Source organism: Rhopilema esculentum, chromosome 4 (assembly GCF_057945365.1).
Source record: "Rhopilema esculentum isolate cy_ngs chromosome 4, ASM5794536v1, whole genome shotgun sequence".
In the NCBI taxonomy this organism is placed as follows: domain Eukaryota; kingdom Metazoa; phylum Cnidaria; class Scyphozoa; order Rhizostomeae; family Rhizostomatidae; genus Rhopilema; species Rhopilema esculentum.
This window is the reverse complement of record NC_142818.1, coordinates 6,286,392-6,308,621: the sequence shown is the minus strand read 5'-3', so window position 1 is coordinate 6,308,621 and position 22,230 is coordinate 6,286,392. Positions and strand designations below refer to the sequence as shown.

Genomic DNA, 22,230 nt, shown 5'->3' with positions numbered 1-22,230 from the left:
GTCAGTTTTATCCATACTAAATTGTTATTCTAACTGAGCAGCCAGTTTCTAATTTTCAATTCAAATCATTGTTTTTGACACTCAACAAAAATAACTTCTGATACATTTCTTTTAGTCAAATGGCAAAATATATTCTTGCCAATGGCATAAATCATTATAAAATGATATATATTAATGAGTTATAACCTATATAACTGATTTTGTCATTAAATAATATTGCATTCTCAGGCAATTTCCCCAGCACAAGCTGCTAATTCATTATTTCAAAACTTTCACCAAAATGGAAATTGGTCAAATCAAAGAAAAAAGGTCATTAAGGCATCCCCTTAATTGACACCAAGAAACCAAGAAAGCTTGGTTTACATATTTTTTTATGATTTTTAACTCCATAAAGTAAATAAATCTACTTAATCATAAGAGGCTATTACCAACTGTAATTTGATTTAACAAGCTAATTTGTATTAAACCAACTGTAAACATTTTAAGACAATATTCTGTCTCACTGTAAACACAATGTACTAGGAGTAAGGTATCTTATAAAGCATATAAGTACTTGACACAATAGGACTAAACATAAAATATATAAGCAAAAAAGTATTTTTTCAATCTTAACCAAGTTATTAATACATGATTCTGTGATTCTGTACTAAATAAGTTGTTAAAAGAACCAATTTACCAGCTACATGGGACACTAGAATGAAAATTAACATTGAAAAATCTTATTGATCTTCAAATCTTGCATCCCTTGCCATATCTAGGATAGGGCTATTCAAAAATAATTTTGGATTTAAAGAGTAGAGAGAAATCTTAGAATTAACCACATGAAAAAGCTGTTGAGCCTAAAGGGAGGAAATTGTAAATTCTGTGCAACAGGCACTTGTTTTTTTGTATCTAGCACCCCAGCACATCTTTAGGGAATCATCTTTTCCTGCAATATTTTATCTTTGGAACAATGGCGTCAACTTGAATTTTGATTTAAATGTACAAAAAATAGCTCGCAAGGATACAGACAGGACAATGATATGTCTCGCATGATCAAACTGATTCAATAGCTAGCATGCAAAGACACCCCCAAAGACATATGATAAAAGAGGCCGCGCAAAGTCGCTTCTCGGAATAAAGACCAATAATAAATCATCCACGACAATTTCTATTCCAGTGAGTTTTCATTTCGTAACAAAGGATGCCTGTTACTTGTTATTGATCAGTTGTACTAATTTGTCACGCTTCTCTAATTTCAAGGACCCTCGAAATTCAACAAACAATTGCCAATGAGTAGCGCGACACCATGCCTTTAAGTGTTTGCCTACAATTTTCACAAATTTAAAACTTCCTGAGTTTCAAGAAGTTTTCAGAATACAACATATCACAGCATGTCCTTGTGTTGTGTGTCTTGGGCTAAGACTTAGGCCTATATATTTCTAGTTCCACAGCCTTTGGCACAGGAAATAACATTTTTACTAGCTTGTAAATACTATATATAGATATTACTATACATTTTTACTATATATAGATATTACCCCAGATGTTAAGATTAATGATATCATGATTAAGGAACTCTTAAGAAAAACAGGTACCTACTAAAATTCCCCAAAATACTACGAAAATGGAGTATTCAGAACATTAAATTTTTAAACATTTCCTTGGATTGGACAAATTTAGCCGATCCGCTTTTTAACAATTTTTGATAAAAATTTTAACAAAATATCTCAAATCAACAAAATCACATTGAAAATATTCATCTATATAGAAATCAAAATTAATTTGGATTGTGGGCATCGAATAATTAAAATTTCAAATGCACTCACATTTTTACTTGAATTTTGCCGCCATTAATATGTACGAGTCAGTTTGAAACTCGGACGTGGAGGGAGAGCACTTGACCTCTCTTCAAAGTCTGTCTCGTTTGTATAACTCCGTGAGCATCAGTGTTGATACAAAAAATGGTAAGTTTGTATTTTCTTGTCCCTGTCGAAAGATTATTTAAATAGATGTCATATTCTCATTAGCAATGTTAAGAAATTCTTGAAAAAAATTTAAAACCTCAAACCGCTTGGGCCAATGAAAACACATGGAGGCTAAATTCGTTTTGTTCTTTTCTTTCAGTTTCAACAATAAGTTTTCCAGTTCCTTCCATATGCACCTTTTGTGAAAATAGAACTCTGACTTGAGAGTAAATAAGCCACATTTAACAGGCCGGCTGTCTTTTTAAAAAACATGATTCAGCAAAACTTATTGAAAAATTTCGTTGTGTAAAATTTAACCGTAAAAATTTCTGACAGTCCTATAAATTCTCTTGATTTCTTTTTATTTCAGAGTACTACACTGCCTGAAGATAAACTTTATTGATACGAAAATGCATCTTTTCAAAGTTGCTATCATTTTGGTTACCTTATTGCTTACAGTAAATAGTATTAGCAAGAGAGACATGAAATTGTATAGGTATGTGTTCTATGTGATGGTATATGACATATCCAACTTGCCTTTATCGATTTATAGTCTTCGTATTCTTTATCAATTTGGGCCATAGATTTGCATTATGTGCATCTATGCAATATCTGATATTCTAATACAAATCAGCTACAAGATGTTTATGCAGTCTGGTTGTTTTGTGTAGTACATCTTGATAGAAAAGTCTGCTATAGCTTTAGTTCTTTTACAGAGAAAAAGCAAGAACAATGTTCTACCATGGTTACAATGGATATCTTAATTATGGATTTCCTTATGATGAGTTAAGGCCGATATCATGTACTGGTCATGACACATGGGGAAGGTATGATGATTTTTTTATTATATGATGGTCTTTCTGAACTTGTATATATCCTAGGCAAAAATCTCTGGTGCTTGTCTAAGTGTAGGCCACATAAGTGTTAAAGTTGTCAGTTTTGCATGTGTTATTGATTGATGTTGACTATTTGGTCTATGATATTGGAAGTCTCATTTTGTTCGAACAGGAATAGTGCTCTTGCCGAATATTATAACTTCATCAGTATAAAACTATCTGGATAAAGCCTTAGTGCCATAGCTTTTTCTGCAGCCATCGACCCCCCCCCCCCCCCAGCCCCTTCATCTCCTACGCCTATGGTTTTAGGTTTATTGGACAGAGCTAGACATTTTGTTTGTTTGGTCGTTTATTCATGTAGTTGTATGTAGTAGGTTCAATTCAAAGGAGTGGCAATCCAAAAATACGGTATAGAAGTAGGTATATACTGTATATACAGCTTGGTTCTGGTTATAAAGTGGAGATTCTGGTTTTGATGTAGATCCTGTACAATTTCATAGAATCCTTTACAGCCGTGACGTTTAATGACTTAACCATGACAAGCCACAAGAGGCAAATCAGTTACCTTTTTACAGGCACCGGGAAGCCAACCACGTGGCTGTAGATTTCGGCTAGGGTGGGCAAACTCAAGCAAGAACCATACCTGAGGGGGAGGGCAGGCTTTAAAACAAGAGAGCAGATATGTAACAAACAGATCAGGCTCACGGAATTATAATGATGCCAGCTTTTCAAAATATTATTTGGAAAAAGTGTAGCCAGCTACATGGCTGCCGGAAGCAGGGGGCTTGGGGGGCTTTACCCAAAAAATGCCAAAATAATATTAAGTAATAAACTACCAGTAAAGCCTCTTTTAATACAGTTTTTAGACCCCCTCCCCCACTTTCTAAAAGCTCTGTAATGCATGGTTTAGCAACTCTTTTCTTTTTACAAGTTATTAATAATTAGCTATATCATTTTCTAGCTACCACTTAACTTTGGTTGATTCACTTGATACACTCTTGGTAAGAAACTACCTGCATTTTTTACATTAATAACTAGTTGAAAGTATTTCAAAGTCCAGTACTTAATAAAATGCATTTTTTAGACCTGATGCTTCTTTTACCAGTTCAGTGTTATGAGGGGGGAGGCCCTTTATCACAGAATGCTTTGGTACTTTGCAAATGCTTTTGTAAAAATGATATATTTGCACTTATGCACAAATTGAACTTGTGCACAAATTGATATATTTCTGCCCTTCCTAGTAAGCTTGTTGTCCTCTGTTTTCTGCTTTAAAATCACTTTGTCCAAAGTTTGATGTGTGTTTAATAGCTCTGCCCAGTGGATTGGAGCTAAACATAGTAAAACAGAGCACAATCTTCAGAAATTCCTCACTTGCTTTTTGTGTACAGTTTTGTTTGCAGTTTGTGGCATACTTGTTTGTCATCTCTTATTCAAATCAGAGGGGTCGCATCTAAAACAGTTCCTGCAATAAAATTTAATTCATTATCAAATGGCCACATATATAGAATTCTTGGATAGTGATAGCTTATTTCATAACTGCCTTGCATAAAGTCTGAATCAAAGAGACTTGAACAATAGTAGCATGGAATTTTTGCTTGCTGGCATTTATTTGAAAATTATATCACTCCAAAATTAAGTTGTACTGATATCACAAATTACATAATTAATGTATAAATCTACATATGAATCTTTTCAGAATGTTGGTTTTTTTCATGTTTGATATTAACATTACTAATATTTCTCCTGGTGAGGCAGATAACATTATTTCCTCTCATCCTTGTTGGTAGACACATAAATATTCTAGGCTCACTATGGGATAACATATATAGCAGAAAACAGATTAAGGGGCCAGTAGAACCCTTGAACAGAAAAATGATGTTGATAATTCTCAAGAAATTTTTTGTCCCATTTTTAGCATGCCTTATTTTTGTTTCAAAAAATTCCTTTGTAGATCATGGGGAACTCTTCTGAATTTCTAAGAGTTGTAAAAATCATAGAAGACGAAATGACCTTTGAAAAAGACATAAATGTTTCGGTATTTGAAACAAATATTAGAGGTATGATGCTCTGTACAAAATATACCAAGTCATTAATTTAGTAGCTATTCTATTTTGTTTTCTATATACTATTTAGTTGTTTGGGGTTTTTTTGAAAATATTTTTGAAAAGAGTGATAGGAGTACAGAACCAAGATCAAGCAACAAAAATTCAATATTTGAGGCCCCTGTGTAATGGGTAGAGATTGCTAAGAGCTAATTTTTCCTTATACAGGTCATTTGTTAAAGAATTTGTAAAGTTAGAAAAGCTTTCTGATTCAAGCACAGTGAAAAATATTTCAACATATTGTATATTGGTGTATCTTATTATGATTTGAAAACATCAAAGATTGTAAAACATCAAGCAACCAATTGGGTCAGTCATAAGAAAACATAGCCTTTCTTTTAAAATGCACAGCAGCCCTCTTCCAATAAGACACATGAAGAAAATTTTTTTGAACATGAGTTTAGAATAGTTGTCAACTTATGGATTTTCAGTGGTGACTGTGTTTCTCCCTTAATACATATTCAGAATAAGAAGGCTATGATGTATAGCTAATAGGAATTCCTAAAGCTTTGTTGATTCTTTTTTCCTATATTTGCAATAGTATCAATCAAATTTTTTTAATATAAGAAACCTATTTGTTTATTTTCTAACCTTAACAGTAGACTTAGACTGTAAATTTTGTCAATGGCACTTTTTAATGCTATGATTGTTCGTATTTGCTTTTCATTCACACTATCAGTTATTGGAGGACTTCTTTCTGCACATCTTCTTATGAACAAAGCAACAACAGTATTAGAACCAGGCTGGCCTTGTCAAGGCAAGCTGTTAAATTTAGCAAAAAAAGCTGCTGAAAAACTATTGCCAGGTTTGATATGTGTTTGTTTATTTTCTGGAAATTTTACAATGATAACGATGCTGTGAGATATTTTCCCCTTATTACTTCTAGAATTATACTTGGCTAAAATTATAAACACCTCTAGAATTTTTTTATATTAAATATTTCCTACTATTCCGTTTTTAACAATCAGAGATGGCTCTTATTCTGATATCTCAACTTCCCATTAATTTGTTCATAAAAATAAATCCCCATTTATAAAAGACATGGTATTTTTGTTTGTAACCTTGTATGATATCTTTGTGGAAGGATTCAGTACTTTGTTTTCTATTAAACATTATATTTCAGTTAAATAATGTTCCCCTCTACAACATATTTGAGGGAAAACTTAAAAGCACTTCGTCCATTATCGTTTAAGTATTATAAACTTCCAAGAAGTGCTTTGCTAAAATCAAGAAAACATTTAACCAAGTTCTTTCAGAGGCCTAGTGCTTATTTTCTAAAAGAAAAATTCCATAGTTGATATACTTAGGTGTCCCTGGAAAACTTTTTGTTTAAATATTATTATCGTTCAGTTGTATATGTCTTTTAGCTTTCAATACTTCAACTTCTATGCCATATGGTACAGTCAATCTCTTAAAGGGAGTGCCTGAGGGTGAAACGACAATAACATGTACCGCCAGTGTCGGAACGTTCATTCTGGAGTTTGCAACACTTACCCAACTTACAGGTAGTTCTAAACATACATTTCACCTGGAATTGGAAACAAGATTTCACTTGCAATTTAATCTTTTGAAAAGTTGTACGAGTCTCTACCATTTCTTTTGTAGGGCTTGTCCTGTAAAATCACGCTTAACTTACAAAAATTACTGGTTTTGTAACAATCCTTTGAGCATTAATCAATTTATTTTAGCTTGAGGTTGAGACTTACTGAAAACACGAATATTTGTTTCACTTACTTCAATAGTTTCGGGGGTTGGAGTAACATTCATTTGCAAAGAAAAAGAACATCAGTAAAATGACGAAAAAATTGGTTTTTTTCTCAAGGATTTGGTTCATCACACCCCCTCTAGATTGTAATATCCAATATAATCAAAAATCTCAACTACTTGTAAATTGTAAATTTCTAATTACAAATTGTAATTCCGAGCCTAATCAGTAGGTGTACCTAGCTTCTATCAAGGATGATCAAATGACTATTAATATTTTTAGGAGATCAAAGATTTGAAGCAGCTGCGATGAAGGCACTGGAATCCCTTTACAAAAAAAGATCTACAAAAGGATTGGTGAGAATAATTGAACAATTTTTATTAATAATACTTAACAATTATTTTAAAGACCTTGGTGAACCGCTCGATATTCTCTTGACAGGTAAAGATGTTGTTTCTGTATATTAGGATCTTACAGTTTCAGTAATAATAATCTAGGTCTGGTGGTCGTTTTTGAGATATTTCGTTATATGTCAGTACTTTCCTTCGTCTTTGCCTATATCTAACTAAACCTAGCAAAATACTTATCAAGCATGTTACCCAGTGGCGGACACTTGGGGGGCGAGGGGGGGCAACCGTCCCCCAATAGTTTAGAGGACAATGGTCTTTTGTTCTAAAACAATGGAAAATATGACGTCATCTTATTAAAACAATAGGCTTGCCCCCCCCCCCCCATATTTGTTCAAGTGTCCGCCCCTGATGTTACCATAACCATTTTGTTGAGCAACCATTATGCAATTGAAAATGATTGAACCAATGAAAGCCGTATGTTACAAGCATTTTTAATTGAAATGTGTCCCAAACACGGTCTTTCTTTTAGGTTGGCAACCATATTGATGTATCTGATGGAAGATGGACGGCTGTTGATTCGGGTATTGGCGCAGGGGTTGATTCGTACTTTGAATACCTTGTAAAAGGTGGAATTATGTTTGGTGAAACCAAGCTTGTCGACATGTTTAGAGGTAAAGTAGAATACGAGTCTATCAAGCTTACAGCTCCGCTGATTTAGGTCCCGCTCGGATCCCGCTCACACTGTTACGTTTTGTACAGAAACAGAGAAAAAAATTTCCATTATAGTGGAAGCGTTTTGGTCGACCCGAACAAAAGTGTGCAAAAATATAACTTTTTTAAAAATCTTTCTCTAAAGTGGATATGTACAAAAATGAAAGTTTTCAAGTTTTCAGTGGATCAATTCGACTGCACAAAAAACTAAGAGTTTTGCTAACTCCGCAACACATTCATAGAAACGAAGCTATGTGAACGGTCATAACATCATAACAGATTATTTTTCCTCCATTTTAATTGTTGTTTCAGCGTGAATGGGCGAACAATGCATTCTAGTCCCCGCAATGTGAACGGGTACAGGATATCCACAAGACGGGCGAAAAAGAAAACGGGCTGAAGTGGAATGAGTCTTCAAATACTTAGTGCTTATTGGTGGTAACCTCATTTCATCATAAAGAAAGTGGTGTAGGGATGCGTTTGTGTAAATATATTGAGTAAAAGGGTCGTACTTTGGTAAGAAACTCCTTTTATCTGATGACATTTCAATCTTTGCCTTAGAACTGAATAAAAAGATTCACAAATACTTGAAATTCGATGACTGGTACGTTTGGGTTCACATGGAGAAGTCATCGATCTCGTTGCCTGTTTTCCAATCACTGGATGCCTATTGGCCAGGATTGCAAGTTAGTATGCATCTTTTTTATGACCTTTGTTAAGGAATTCCGCCGTGGGCATAAAACAAAACCTTGATAACTTTACAGTTTCATCAGAGTTATGCGCTTTTTGTTAAGATCAACAGAAAAAAATATTAAGAAAATCCTGTACAAGCCCAACTATTCACAAATTAAGATTGCAAAAATTGGATCTCTTTGGTCTACAGATAAATTGGATAACATGATTTGTTTTGCTGCTGCAATAATGTCTGTTGTTCCATTTTATGGTGTAGAATCATCATCAATGCGTCTAAAGAGCTAACCCTATCTTAACGTCAAGTTATTTCAACAAAGGTAGTTAAAGGCTCTTTATCCCGTCAGGCAATCATTCACAGTTAACAATGCAGCCCGTTTATGATCGAGAAAACATTGAGAATTAGCCGATTGGATACGTAACAATAGGTCTATTGTGTAATTCAACCAATAGGAAATTTCAATGGCCAGCGAAATGCATCGGGACATAGTGCCTTTAAGCTATACATACAATCCTTTGAAATATAATCGTATCTGTAGTTTAATTTAAGTAGTCTTGTGTCAACCAAGCTACCTTTGAGGAAAAATCTGTTATGTAAGGCCCCTCTACCCAACCTGCATTGACGCTAAGTAACATTTTCCGCTTAACCTATTTGCCTTGAATGTGTTTTCACAGACTCTTCTTGGAGATATAGGAGAAGCTTCCCGTACGCTGTTAAAATATCATAGTGTGTGGAAAAAGTTTGGATTCACGCCAGAGTTTTATCAGATTGCGTCAACGGAGACCTTTCATGGTAGAGAGGGCTACCCGCTTAGACCAGGTATAAACTAGAGATAAATCAGCCAAAATGACAGCATTATTAATGTCTGTATTGATTTTGTATGATAAAAAATTGACACAAGTCTTTGACAACGATTTCCTACATCAAATTACCAGACACAAATTAATTGTAAATTGTCTTGAGAAATAGACTGTAGAATATTAAGAAGGTCTTTTGAATTAAAGTCGAAAAGCATGCCGGTTGCGCAAGAGTCTTAAATGGGAGTGTCTACTGAATTCTTATTTCTGTTTTCAGACATATTGGAGCAGCAGCCTTCCTCTCAAACAAAACTTGATGATGACTCTGCTTATTTTCAACTTCCCCTGTCATAAGCAATGGGGACCTCTCACTTTCATGCTATCTTCACAATTGGTTCTGAAAACAGCCAGTGCTTCGCGGTATCGCGAACAACTAACAAAATGTTTGCATATTTAGCTACAAAAATTGAATGTTCCTAGCTAAATTCACTTTTTATTTGCAAAGCCTATCGCATGTAAGGTTGGATGCTTCTAGTTTAATGTTTTCTAGTCTCGTTAAGCCTCAAGAAGCATATATAATAAGTCACTTGGCATGCATTCTTTTTATTATCATTATTATAAAACAGGTCAACATGTAAAAATCATTGTAACTTTTATCTCGTTTTTGCTAGTTGGCCTCGCTTTGTTTTTTGTCATTTTTTGAAAGCAGCCCATCATAACAAATTGATAAAATTAATAAAAATAACTATCGCTTGGATTTTAGAGCTTATTGAAAGCACGATGTATTTATATCAAGCCACAAAAGATCCATATTATCTACAAATTGGAGTAGACATCCTAGAATCTATAGAAAGACACACAAGAACGCCATGTGGATATGCAACTGTACGTTAAGCAGACTTTTATACTTCATACTTCCAGGCGATTCTTTGCTCTGTCGAATTGCTACTTGTTAGAAATGTTTTTTTAATTGATGCAGTTGAGAACAGGGGCGTCTTGAGTTTGTATTAACCATACATTGTGTTTCCTTTCTTTTGTTTTGTTTCTTTATGCACATACCAAACTTCTTACTGATTCTTTTATGTACATATAACACCTTTGTTTTCGCCATTTCGTGTTCTGACTTTGCATGTTTTGCCAAATAGGGTAGTTTTCAGTAAGGTATGTATGATTAGGCAATGAGAATCTATTTTCCCACGATTTCTATTATTTAGAAGTATAACGAACATAAATGATTATTAATAAGTGAAATAAGTTAGTCTTTCGCTACAGGTTCATTTTTCCAATGAGCATCATCATATGCAAATATATGTTATGATGACAAAAACTTTATTGTTATTGCTGTCACATACATTATCATGTAAACATGAATTTGTGATTTAAGCAGCAACTCTAGAAGCTGTTGATTGTTGTTGTCATGGCTTGTCGAATAGATTTGTGCACTAATTATCCTTATCCTTATATTTTTCAAATCGTTTTCATATTTTTCCTAGGTACGCAATGTCAACACTCATGAATTAGAAGACCGCATGGAATCGTTCTTCTTGGCAGAAACTACAAAATACCTGTTCCTTTTATTTGATGAGGACAATTTTATTCATAAGAGTGATGGTTCAATCTTCTCACCAAGACCCAACGAGCCGACGCAATGCTTGATGGGAAGCCTTGGATATATATTTAACACTGAAGCGCATCCGCTGGACATTGGCGCTGTTGGTTGTTGTAGAAATTTTAATAGGACATCAAACACATTATTAAACGCAGATAAAATTGATGAGTTGCAAAAAGGCAGCCAAGATTTCTTAACCGGACAGTACAAATGTAAACCTAGGCCATTTTATCAACGACTGTTTGCTAACGGGGCATACCTAGAAGATAAATTTGACCTATTTAGTTAGCATTGTTTATTGAGCAGATGAGTGTGAAATGAGTGTTCGATGAAATGGGCTCTTCGAATATTTAAAGCCTGCTCAGAATATTTCCTTTGGGCCAGAACGGCAGTTTAAATCTGTATATATCTGAATCTTTAATAACGGTAATTATTCTCGCTGTAGTATTCATGTGTAAGGAAAGGGCTTTTCTTCAAAGAAAGGTAAAAACTAAGGGTGCTGTGCTATTTAGGGTGTCAGATATTATCATTCTATATGGACTTGCCTAAACGGAATGGACAATAAAAATTAATTCAAAACTATATAAATTCAAAGTACTGGGAAAGAAGAGAAATTTTTGGCACACTATGGTAAGCAGCGTTCACAGATGAGACACACACACAGAGGATTCTTGTGTGTGTTACAAAATCCCAAAAAACGCTTTTTAGCAAGATTTTACTAAGTTACACGGTGACACACAAACTGTGATCAAAAATACCTCCCTCTTCTGTTTATAGGCCAGTTTTGATTTTCATGTTTTATAACCAGACTCTAATGGCCAGGCCAGTCTTTATTTAAAACTAAAACCATCGTAAACTTGATCTTTCCGTTTACTTTTGCTCTGATGAAGTTCGTACGCCAGGATGAAACATTAGCCATAACTGATTTATGTGTTGTTGTTCATTCTCGTCGCGTTGCGGTGTTACTTATTTACTACTATTTAATCGATTCTTTGCCGCAAGAATCCCATCAGAGTTCGTCGAGCAGCCTGCTATCGTGGCCTTTCTTTTATTCACACACTCACAAACTTGATCTTACCTCCCTCTCTTCCTTATCCCTCCCTCTTTTCCTTTTATAGAACTTGTTTAACAGCTCTCGGGCCTTTCCCTTACATTGTCGACTAAAAAATGTAATCTCTGATGTCTATACAGAATTTCTTAGAAGAATCCTTCAACTTAATACCATTCTGATTCCAAAATATCGTAAACCAAAACAGGTCTTTGGTGCGCGGACTTTATTCCTAAAGAAATGACAGCTGCAAGAGGGGATTCCAGAGGGGAATTGTCGCAATTTTTACAATATCCTAGATTTCCAGGAGACAGTTTCAAATCATGACTCGGCGACGAAATGTCATTCACTGAACCATTGTTAATTCAGAGAAACCACAGACGATATGACGTCTTTTCTTCACCTTGGTGCTTATAGCTTAATCAATTTTCGGACTTTTTCACTGGGGCGCTTAAATAGCCGGGGCCTAATCGAGGGGCGCTTAAAAGTTGTGAATTATATTTTTTTAAAGGCACTTTGTCCCGTCAGTCAACTGTTCAGAGTTAAGAATAGGCTTTGCAGGGCGTTTATGATTGTGAGAACATTGAGAATGGGCCTTACGTTGCCGACTGGGTACGTAACAATAGGTTTATTGTGTAGTCCAACCAATGGGAAATTTAAATGACCAGCGAAATGTCGGGACATAGTGCTTTTAACCATTCATGAATCCTTCTTCAAAAGGCGTATTAAAAACCCTAAAAATTTATAGGACTAAAAAAGCAGTAAAATGATTGCATTTTAACATGTCTTTCTTTCTGCCGCCTCGATTTACTTTGGCACTTTGATAACTGTGATTTTTTATTGGAATAGTCGTCTTAGAAATTTGGCACAAGAGATTACTGGTAAACTGAACTAAGCATACTTTTACAGTCGTCATCAGATGGCAAATCTCAATAGCAAATTAAGCTTTTTTTAAATTCTCTAACATACAAACCAGTCTGCTAAAAATTTCAATAGGAGTGCTTAAGCCACAAAGAGAAAATATAAAAACTCGTCTCTTACATGTTCATTTCAATATTCTTCTAAAAATTCTTTATGATAATTCTACTACCATTTAGAGAACTTTCAAAAATTTTAATTATTAAAGAATCTGGTTCAGTCCCTCTCGACAGATATTTGAGTCAGTTGTTCACTTACTTGCGACAGCAATACTCCTGATGAACCACATAGCACATTGCAACCTAATAAATCGAATGATTCACCTATAATAGAACGAGAAGGGATAATTAAGACTGTAGGCCCATGGATAACCCTTATTATAAAGGAACTGGGACTTCTTTAGTTATTCGACTGTTACTAGATCGACTCACTCGAGATACGAACCCCTTGTGTCATTTGTCCATGTGAAAACAGTATATGGATAAAATCTGATAATAATGTTCCTCCTTATTCGGAATATTATCCAAACTGCAAAACCTTTCTTTATTTTGCATGTTTCTATAAGGTCTGACCTTTAAATTCCCTCTTCCTAATTCTAAACACATAAAAATATAGAAAGACGATCCTCGTTAAAGTATACTGCTCCTTCCCAACTGCATTGAAATTGTAAATAAGCTACTTTTCGGACAAAAGTTTTAGTTTGGTCTTTATGAACCAAAATGGCTAGCTAAGAGATCCCCAGACATCGAGTTGTACGGGACAATTTGTAATTTTGATGACAGGCTAATGACTAGCCGTACTATAAAACGAAAAATATACAATGCAACATGGCGTATGATAGAAAATAAATTATTATCTTACCGCTTGTACTCAAAACCACACCTCCAGCCTCTTCGATAATTAGTTTGCCAGCTGCCATATCCCAACAGTGAATCCCCCATTCGTAATAAACATCGGCACAGCCACTGGCTATGAGGGCCATGTTGAGCGCTGCTGAGCCCACCGATCGTACGCTTTGAGCAAAATAGGAGTTTTTGTAAGCATTTGTCGCGCGAAATTGATAAATTTACAAATAAATTCTTCTCTTTTGTAGGGTAGAAAAGAATGGTTTCAAGTTGGAAGCTTAATGTGATCACCTAGCACCTGTGTAGTTGCTATTATATTTCAATATACCTAGCATCTATTATCCTCTCCTGGAGTTAAATTCTAAACCAAAAGGGTAGAACACAATCTATCTCATTTTCAGCTAGAACACAATCTAAACAATCTTTTGGTGGTACAAAACTTGTAAATGGCTTTGAAAAAAGCAAACATTTAGTAAACTAAAGCTTTTCGTCTGACACTCTTCAGAGTTTAAAACGTCAGAACATAGATCGAAAACTCTACGCTAAGAAATATATATACCCAGTTGTGGATCGAAATAGGCCAATCAGAAACACGAGCACATGACTGTAAAGGTTGACCAATCAGTGCCGCTTGCCTATTAGAATGTTACCAATGGAGTCCTAAGGTGAAAACGAACTCCTTTTGTCTACACAGTAGCGGTTTTTTCGTGCTTATGTAGATAGATTCTAAAACTGCTAGGTGGAACGACGATCGGGCTTTACCAATAATCCGAAACATGTCGCCATTATAGTTTTTTGCACAATCTGTTTTAGAACACAATCTAGTGAAAAAATATCAGGGCAGCTCGAGTTGAAAAAATCTAAAATACACAATTTTTCTAACAGAAACTTCGCAAAGTTTCTTGATTTTTTATGCATATTGAGTTCTAAAGGGTCTGTTTGGTAACTAGAGAGCATGATACAATAGAAAATGAACTGAAATGCAATTACTTTGAATATTAATCAGAGCACGTAAAAGAATTAAATACAACTGGAAAAGCAAAGTTTATTGATAAAACTGGGAGTTTCTTAGCTGCTCCACAGCTGCTATTTTGTTTTTCTAGAAATTTGGAGAAATTTTATATAGAGAAGGAGTGCATATCTTTTTGTGCCCATCCAATGCTTATACATTGCTTCCTTTCGTCTTTTTCGACATTTCTCAAGTTCACCAATACATAAACAATAATATCTTTATCATTAAAATGATTTTTATTATAAATTACATTTGAAACGTCTCCTAGCATTGACAGGAAGACCTTACCCATGAGCAGGCCCAGATGGTCGCCCAGCCACTTTGATGATGTTGCTACCAATAGTATTAAGTCTGTCTGGGTCCCTGTTTGACCCCCATTCCGTCAGAATTAGTGCATCGCTAAGGTCTATTTGAGTAGATTGTGAAACAGAGATTCAATCAAGCTATCATTCTTAGAATTTCCATGCGATAACGTAATAAAATATGTAAAGCGCTTTTTCTTTTGACAATCCAAGGAGTATAGTATGAAATGTTAAAGATAATGAAAAATTTGACAATGATGAATAGACTTCAAATCATGGGCTAATAATAACTATGTCTACAAATGGTAACATCTTAAGTACACTAAGTGCTGTTATCAATGAGGGCGCTGTATAATGATGATTTAATTGGAAAAGGAAATTCTGGTTATAACACAGAGGATGATTTCACTTGCAAAGTTTTAATGATGTATTCAATTTTTGCACTCTTTTTTATAAGAACCATTTTATAAGAACACGAGTCCCAAAATTGGTCAAAAGTTGAGAGCAAGCTGAGACTGAGCTTCTACAAAATGCAATTTTGAACAATGTTTTTTCTCAAAATCGAGGATTTTTAGCGATGTGTGGGTGCTTTTTCGGTGAATATTCAAATTTGTCAGCAAATTATGGCTGTCTCACTGAATTTGTTGGCAAATGAGGCCTGAACACCACCCTAGAGCGAAAAAGCTAGCACTCGCACTGCTTACACCCTATCAGATTTTCGAAAAAAATTAAGAACAGTCAGCGTGAACTTAAATTTACTGGTTCTCATAAAAAAGAGTCCATTTATTACCATATCAGACAACGTTTCTATGACAGAGAATCTTGCAGCCGCAGATCTAGACCGGTCGCACAGGTTTCAGAAAATCGCTCAAAATCGTTATCTAAAACTTCAATTGCGACTATTGCTGCATTTTCCCCTGACTGACTGACAACAGTTCTTCTGTTTACATACTGAATTGAACCCCTACACAAGTGTTAATTTCGTAAGGATAGCTCTCCTTGTTGCAAAAATTCTGACAGAGTTTCCAACTTCCTAATTAATCTTCTATCCTAAAAAAACTGGCAGCTAAAAATCATCCTCGATATCGACATACATAGCTCGCTTTGATACAAAATGAGACAAAATGGAATATGAATGCAAATAAGAATCTGAGGTCTTGTACTGAGGGATTAGACCTTCTTTCTCGGAAAAATTCATGAAAATTAGAATCAAAAGTTGCAAGAAGAGGATAAATGGTCATGCTGAATGGAGTAAAATTTTGACATTTTAGAGAAAGGCAGGGCAAAATAGTCACAATTTGCTTACATCATAAATTTTCATCACCAGTGCAACTTTTAGCAATATTTATGTACTATTAACAGCCTAAAACCGGTCAAAATTATGGTTAGATCCATAGCTGATCTTGACTACAAAAAGATCATTTCTAATTTCGAATTTCTTAAATATGGATAAAATATACTGCGTGCTAGTATGCTACTCTCTAAACAAATTTTCTGTCTTAAAAAGCTGTCAAGGGTGGCTTAGCCCCTCTACAAATTTCAAGGGAGGCAAAGCCACTATGGCAATCCACCTATACCACCCCCTCCCCTGCCCTAAGTTTGTCCCATATATATTCTAACCTTGAATAATATCATGACACGAAAAAACTGAAATCTGTACCTGTTCTTTGTGAAACTGATATTTTTTCTTGACCACAGTATGATCCTTGTCCTTTAACAGCTATATACAACTTTTCTAAAATACATCCATAAATAACAGCTATTTCTATCTAAAATAAAAAACTATGGTCAGTTTTTGGCTCTAATTCTATTATAAAAAGTTATCTGTTATTTTCCTAACGAAAATTAATAAAATTTGACAAAAACTGCTTTCTCTCTCTGAAACTTACAACCTTATTGATGAAGTAATGGTTGGTTTGATGAGGAAACTCCTGGTTTTGGTACCAAATGCTCAGAACAGAAAGACAAGTGATAAAAAGGCAAAGCTCTATGTGCTAATGTCATGACTGAAGGTTGAGTGTGTGCTTTGTCAAAGCATTTTTGAAAAGTGCAAATTAAGGCAGATTTAAGCATGAAAAAGTTTCAAAAGTATATGACATTGATAACAAATTTTTGCAGAGAGCACAAAGATAAACTTACCTCTTTGTTTATTGCTATGGCTATGGAGACTGCAACAAAAGGAAACCTGAAAAGAAAGAGAACAGCAATAATAAGGAAGAAACATCATCTTTATTAATCTCAGGGTAAAAACTCAGTGACAGAACACAAGACCAGTGACAGCACATCTAGAGAAGAGCCAAAAAATGGGCAGTTCTGATGGACAAAAGAACAGAGTTGGGAGTAGCAAACCATTGAGCAAGAAACTTTTTGGAACATTTACAAAAATTATACTGTAATGGAACTAATATGGAACATTAGAAAAACATTAAATTGTGATACTCAAAGAAATTTTATGACAAATTTTGCTAGTCAAGATGGAGAACAGAGCAGTCATAACTCATATTTTCAAAATGTATCAAGCATGGGACACCAACTGTTTAAGGCATGGGATCAAAAAAGATATTAACTCAAAAAAACAAGTAATATCAAAAACAGAATAAAATTTTAATGGCAAATGTGTGCTGAATAAAAACTAAATAAACAAATGAGAAAAAATCAAAATATACCTATGGACAAAATTTGTAGTGCCATCAACAGGGTCAACTATCCACGTTGGTCTGTCTGTTAAAACACATTTTTCTCCTCCAGAGACTGTTTCTTCCCCAATAAAGCTATTAACAAACATAAATTTCATTATTTAATTAGTTTCTTCATTCGCCAAGCCATTTTGTGGAACAATTTTTCAACCAACCTAAGAAATACTCAAAAAAAGTCAACGCTACAAAGTTTGTCTGTAATTTTACACTCATGGCTTCACTGGCACTAAAATGTGATAATGATTTTTATTTTCTATCATATTCTGCCACTTGTGAATTATCAAATAAATAACATGATTAAGTCATTATTACCATCAAAGCAGAAATCAAAATGCAATCTGATCAGAAGAAATATACAGCCAGTGATAAAAAATTGTGGTCTTTTCTCTCAAAATGGGTATTTGCCTTTTAGCCAAGAAAGTAGGCTTTGATGTACAGAGGTCAAGATTGTAAACAGATTTTTACTGCAGGCATAAGCGAAAGACATCTTTATAGAGTACTATTTGCAGTGATATTGAACATATAAGTTCCAGACCAATATTACCCTCCAGACCAATATGACTCCCAGACCGAAATGACCCCCAACTGGACCAATAAGACCCCCGAGGTTGCCAGCCTTGGTTGCAATGGCAAGCAAAAACCTTGCCGGCCTCTCCAGGTGAATTAGACATAATCTCTTGAAACTTTTAGCTTATCATATCACATTATTTTACGTTGAATTGCTCCTTGCCATTTGGCGTTGTTCCTGCCTAATTGATACAACTTCGATGTATTTTTGCAGAGCGCACAGGCCATGATAGAAGCTGAACAAATTCCAATGAAATGAAGAGACCACGGCAGCAGAACTGCTTCACAGGCGAAAAACACATACATACTTTCAGCAAGTAGATTTAAAGAATAAAACGAGAAACCCAACAATGCGCAAAGATAGAGTGCAAAGGCTTACAATTTTATTAAAAATTCATTTTTGTTATCAAAAATTGTAAGGCCTTTTAAATCTAATGTCTTTGGCCTTCTAAATCCAGACAATATGCATAACTGTTCAATTGATCTTATGGCACTATCAAAAGCGATTCAAATTGCAACAAAGAACACCATCCGATTGAATTTTTTTGACACCTCACCTTCTTTGTTTTACTTTACAAAGGAAACCCAAAGGTCTCAAAGGAAATGATCGACAAAAAGGTGCAGAGAAATAAACGAAACAGCTGCTTAAAAAATTCAAGTATTTGGCCAATTTGGAGAATTATCCAGATAAATCTAAATAAGCCAGAATTTTTGGCTTAATCCAAAACATATTTTAAATGTCAAACAAGCTTTTACACATTTAGTTTTGTGGAATTTGGATTTGAAAAATTAAAACCAGCAACTGTAAGCCTACCAGAAACTAAAAGAGCACCTTTGGTGCACTTGTAACCATTATAAAGTCTCTTCCTGCCCAGACCAATATGACCCTCCCTGGACCGGTATGACCCTGGTGTCATATCAGTCTTGAACATATGCAAAGAAAAGGAGAAGGGTTATTGAATATTTTTCAAAAACAATGAACTGTTGCAGGAAGTGTGATCTGGAAACAGTTAGCATTGAATGTATCTGGATAGTTGCCCAAATCCAACACTTGCTAATGATAAACATATTGAGCTCGAAATATGTCAAACAATCTCATAGAAGGACTTCAATCAAAAGTTTAAAATATACTTACCAATGGTCAGGATATTGTTCATTGATTGACTTCTTGATAAAATCTTCTACTTTCTGGTCTGTTTCTGTCACCAAATCTGTAGAGCAGGCCTTGGTCTTAATTTCCTTGCTCTTTTCAAATGCATCTTTTATCATCTAAAAAATTATGATATTCCTAACAAGAAGAAATATTCCCAATCTTATTGGTTGACAACTTAAATAACGCCTCTTGTTTTTCAATGGCAAGTTTGAGAGGCTTCAAGAGTATGTGTATCCCCCATAAGAAACTGATAACCAAAAAAGCCATCAAATGCTTTTATGTTGTATTTAATGAAGGAAGGAAGAAAACAACTAATGTAGAATTTCATTAAGTGCTGATTTTATTTGGGAAGCCAAAAGAGACTGACTACAAATGAAGAGCTAACATCCTAGGCAAACTTGGTCAAATACTAGAAGCTCAGCCTATCGTTTTGATAAGATGACATCACATTTTCAAATTGTTTTAGAACAAAAGACTTCCAAAATATTGGGAGCAACCACCCCCTTGCAAAATATTGGGAGCAACCAAATAGCAAAATGCTCAGGTGCTAGTTAAAATAAGATTTGGCTGAAAATTTAGCGGCATAATTCATAAATTACCATTTAAATGTTACAAAATAACCCAATTAGAAAAGTGAATGTGAAAAATAAACTGTGAGAATAACAAACTTCTTTCAGGGGCATCATGGGTAGTGACTCTAAGGGGGGAGGAGAGAGACAGCTTGCAATTCTTCAGACAACAGGTTTGAATTGAAATTATGATGTCATCAAGCACATGCCCAGTTTTTTAAAAGCAGAAAGACATGGCAAACAATATGTATCTTTTGCAGCATCACTTTTACTGATTTCAATACCTCAATCAGAGAAAAACCGGCATCTGAATTTGAACATTGGATAATCATAATCATCAGTTATCAGTATCTGTGATGAAAAATAAAATTTGCAATGGGACTGATAACAAATATCTTAAGAATCTGAAGAAGCAAACTGGGTGATTTTTAGTGTATGGAAAGTCTCCTTAGCAACTGTGTGTCAGCAAACTTCCAGATTACTTCATCATAACTGAGTGTGGAATAAGTCAAGCTCAAAATTTATTTAACCTCTCTTGGCCCATTGTTGATCACAGTTCACACTTGAGCTTTAAAAAGGTGTCCTTGCATTTAGTAATACCAGTTGACAAGCTTGCCATTTCCTGCATAAATGTACAGATATTTGATATTTTGGGTCACTAGACACTAGAGGTGTGGGGTGCAAGCATAAGAAGTCTAGCCCAGCTGCGAGCATATGCAAGTTTTCCAGCCTGGTGCCTACATTTTCCTTTTTATACTGATTAGTTTCCTTTGAACTTTCTTGCATTTCTATAAACTGCAAATATTGTTTTGCTGAACAGATACAAAATTTTCAACAAATTGTAGAATGATTGATGATAGGAGGGCACATACCCCCTGCCCCCAGCCATAACGCCCCAAGGTAGACTGTAATATGGCAAAAAACCGCTAACAGCTAAGGAAAACCAGACATACACATATCATATTTTGCCTAAGCTTCTTGTAAAAGGGTAACTTTGCAAGTAAGATTGAACTCTTTTTAGTTCTATATTTTTAAAAACCTAGACAAAAATTAATGAGTTCAATAGGCTATGCAGTAATTATTTTATAAATTTCATTTATAATTTTAAATTTCAATTATAATTTATAATCAAAGTCGAAATGTTTACCAAAAAATAAGACAAGGAAGATGGTCAGCAACTTTCTAAAATTTACCCCGAACAAAGTCCCAGAAACTGTTAAACTGAATAAAATCGTTTAATATTTGTCTACTGCTATGACGTTGTTCAAGCAACCTTTCCCCATCCCCGGTGTCATGTCACCCACCATACCATATCAATACATGTTTCGAGTTCTTTAAGAACTTGAGGAGACTAAGGTAGGAGGTACTCACAGCTCCTGCTTGTTGTGCAATGGAGACAGCCGTCCATAAATAGCTAAGGCGTGGGTCCTTAGCCTCTGCTAAGGCAGTTATCAAGTTAACATTTAATTCGAAAGCAGCCATTGCAACCAACAAATGAACCTCCAGCCAGCAGGAAGTTTCTAAAATATATTCGTCAACATCCTTTCAGCAATCTTGACAGTAGCCTCTTTTTGAACAGCAATCTTGACAGTAGCTTCAAATCATCATCATAAACATTATCATAGCCATAATATGATTTGTAAATGTGTTTCACCTCATTGGATTAAACTCATTCAAATAATACCTAAAAGTAGCTGTAGTACGAGCGGCGGACTGTATCTGTTCCTAGTTAAATCAGGAAAAACAATTTATTGATGTAGTGCAGGGAAAGATCATTTTTCCTGGCACAAACTCCAAACTTAATACACAAATACTTTTTATTTGGGCTGATATATGCGATGTACACAGTGCATTTCTTCGAAATATTTTTTCATCAAGGAAGAAATAAGGTATTTAATTTTGTATTTCACTTTGTTGAGAGAAGTTTCAATCAGAATATGGAAGAAGGACATCAGACGTGCCCCTTAAAAATCCTGAAAGTACTCAGCAGTTTTGAAGGTCAGGACAACAACATTCCTTTTTTGTAGAAATTGCCAATTTCAAATTGGTCTAGCCAAAGATAACATCTTCGTAAAAAGATGTCTAGCCACTATGGTCCAGCCAAAGCCAACTGTACCACATTGCGCGAGGGGCAAGTCACTCCAAAAAATCTCGTACACCTTTGGTGGAAATCCTATTGTCTTAATTGGAAATCCCCAGAAATCCTTTTGATTTAGGGAAAATCTCGTACGCTATTTGCAAGAATGAATTCCCCCTCGCCACATTGAATGTGCTTGCAGCAGACCCCTTCCCAAAATTTAGGGACCTCCCTCCCTTGGTGTGGGCAGCAGTAAACAAATACAATTGTCGACATTTCTATTGTTTTGATTCATT

At 34.9% G+C, this 22,230-nt stretch overlaps 3 protein-coding genes across 4 annotated transcripts in view; 1 reads left to right on the top strand and 2 right to left on the bottom strand.

Moving 5' to 3' along the window:
- LOC148960333 (adenosine receptor A3-like) overlaps window positions 1-2,322 on the bottom strand; it is a 105,657-nt gene extending 103,335 nt beyond the window's left edge. For both annotated transcript variants that reach the window (XM_089116056.1, XM_089116055.1), the window contains exon 1: window positions 1,809-2,322. The gene's annotated coding sequence lies outside the window, so the exon portion shown is untranslated. The remainder of the gene's footprint in view (window positions 1-1,808) is intronic.
- Window positions 2,320-11,781, top strand: LOC135691308 (ER degradation-enhancing alpha-mannosidase-like protein 2). The gene is made up of 12 exons (XM_065209134.2): window positions 2,320-2,442; window positions 2,663-2,773; window positions 3,744-3,783; window positions 4,734-4,839; window positions 5,564-5,689; window positions 6,252-6,389; window positions 6,872-6,945; window positions 7,469-7,610; window positions 8,212-8,336; window positions 9,016-9,160; window positions 9,902-10,023; window positions 10,632-11,781. The coding sequence occupies exons 1-12, from the start codon at window positions 2,357-2,359 to the stop codon at window positions 11,034-11,036; spliced, it is 1,620 nt and encodes a 539-aa protein (XP_065065206.2). The 5' UTR covers window positions 2,320-2,356; the 3' UTR covers window positions 11,037-11,781.
- A 1,049-nt stretch (window positions 11,782-12,830) lies between these two features.
- Window positions 12,831-21,427, bottom strand: LOC135691312 (inositol monophosphatase 1). Its single transcript, XM_065209142.2, has 8 exons — window positions 21,229-21,427; window positions 19,271-19,404; window positions 17,539-17,643; window positions 17,012-17,057; window positions 16,533-16,641; window positions 14,859-14,976; window positions 13,575-13,726; window positions 12,831-13,036 (listed from the first exon to the last, which is right to left on the bottom strand). Exons 1-8 carry the CDS (start codon window positions 21,337-21,339, stop codon window positions 12,930-12,932), a joined length of 882 nt encoding a protein of 293 aa, XP_065065214.1. The 5' UTR covers window positions 21,340-21,427; the 3' UTR covers window positions 12,831-12,929.
- Window positions 21,428-22,230: the final 803 nt, after the last annotated feature.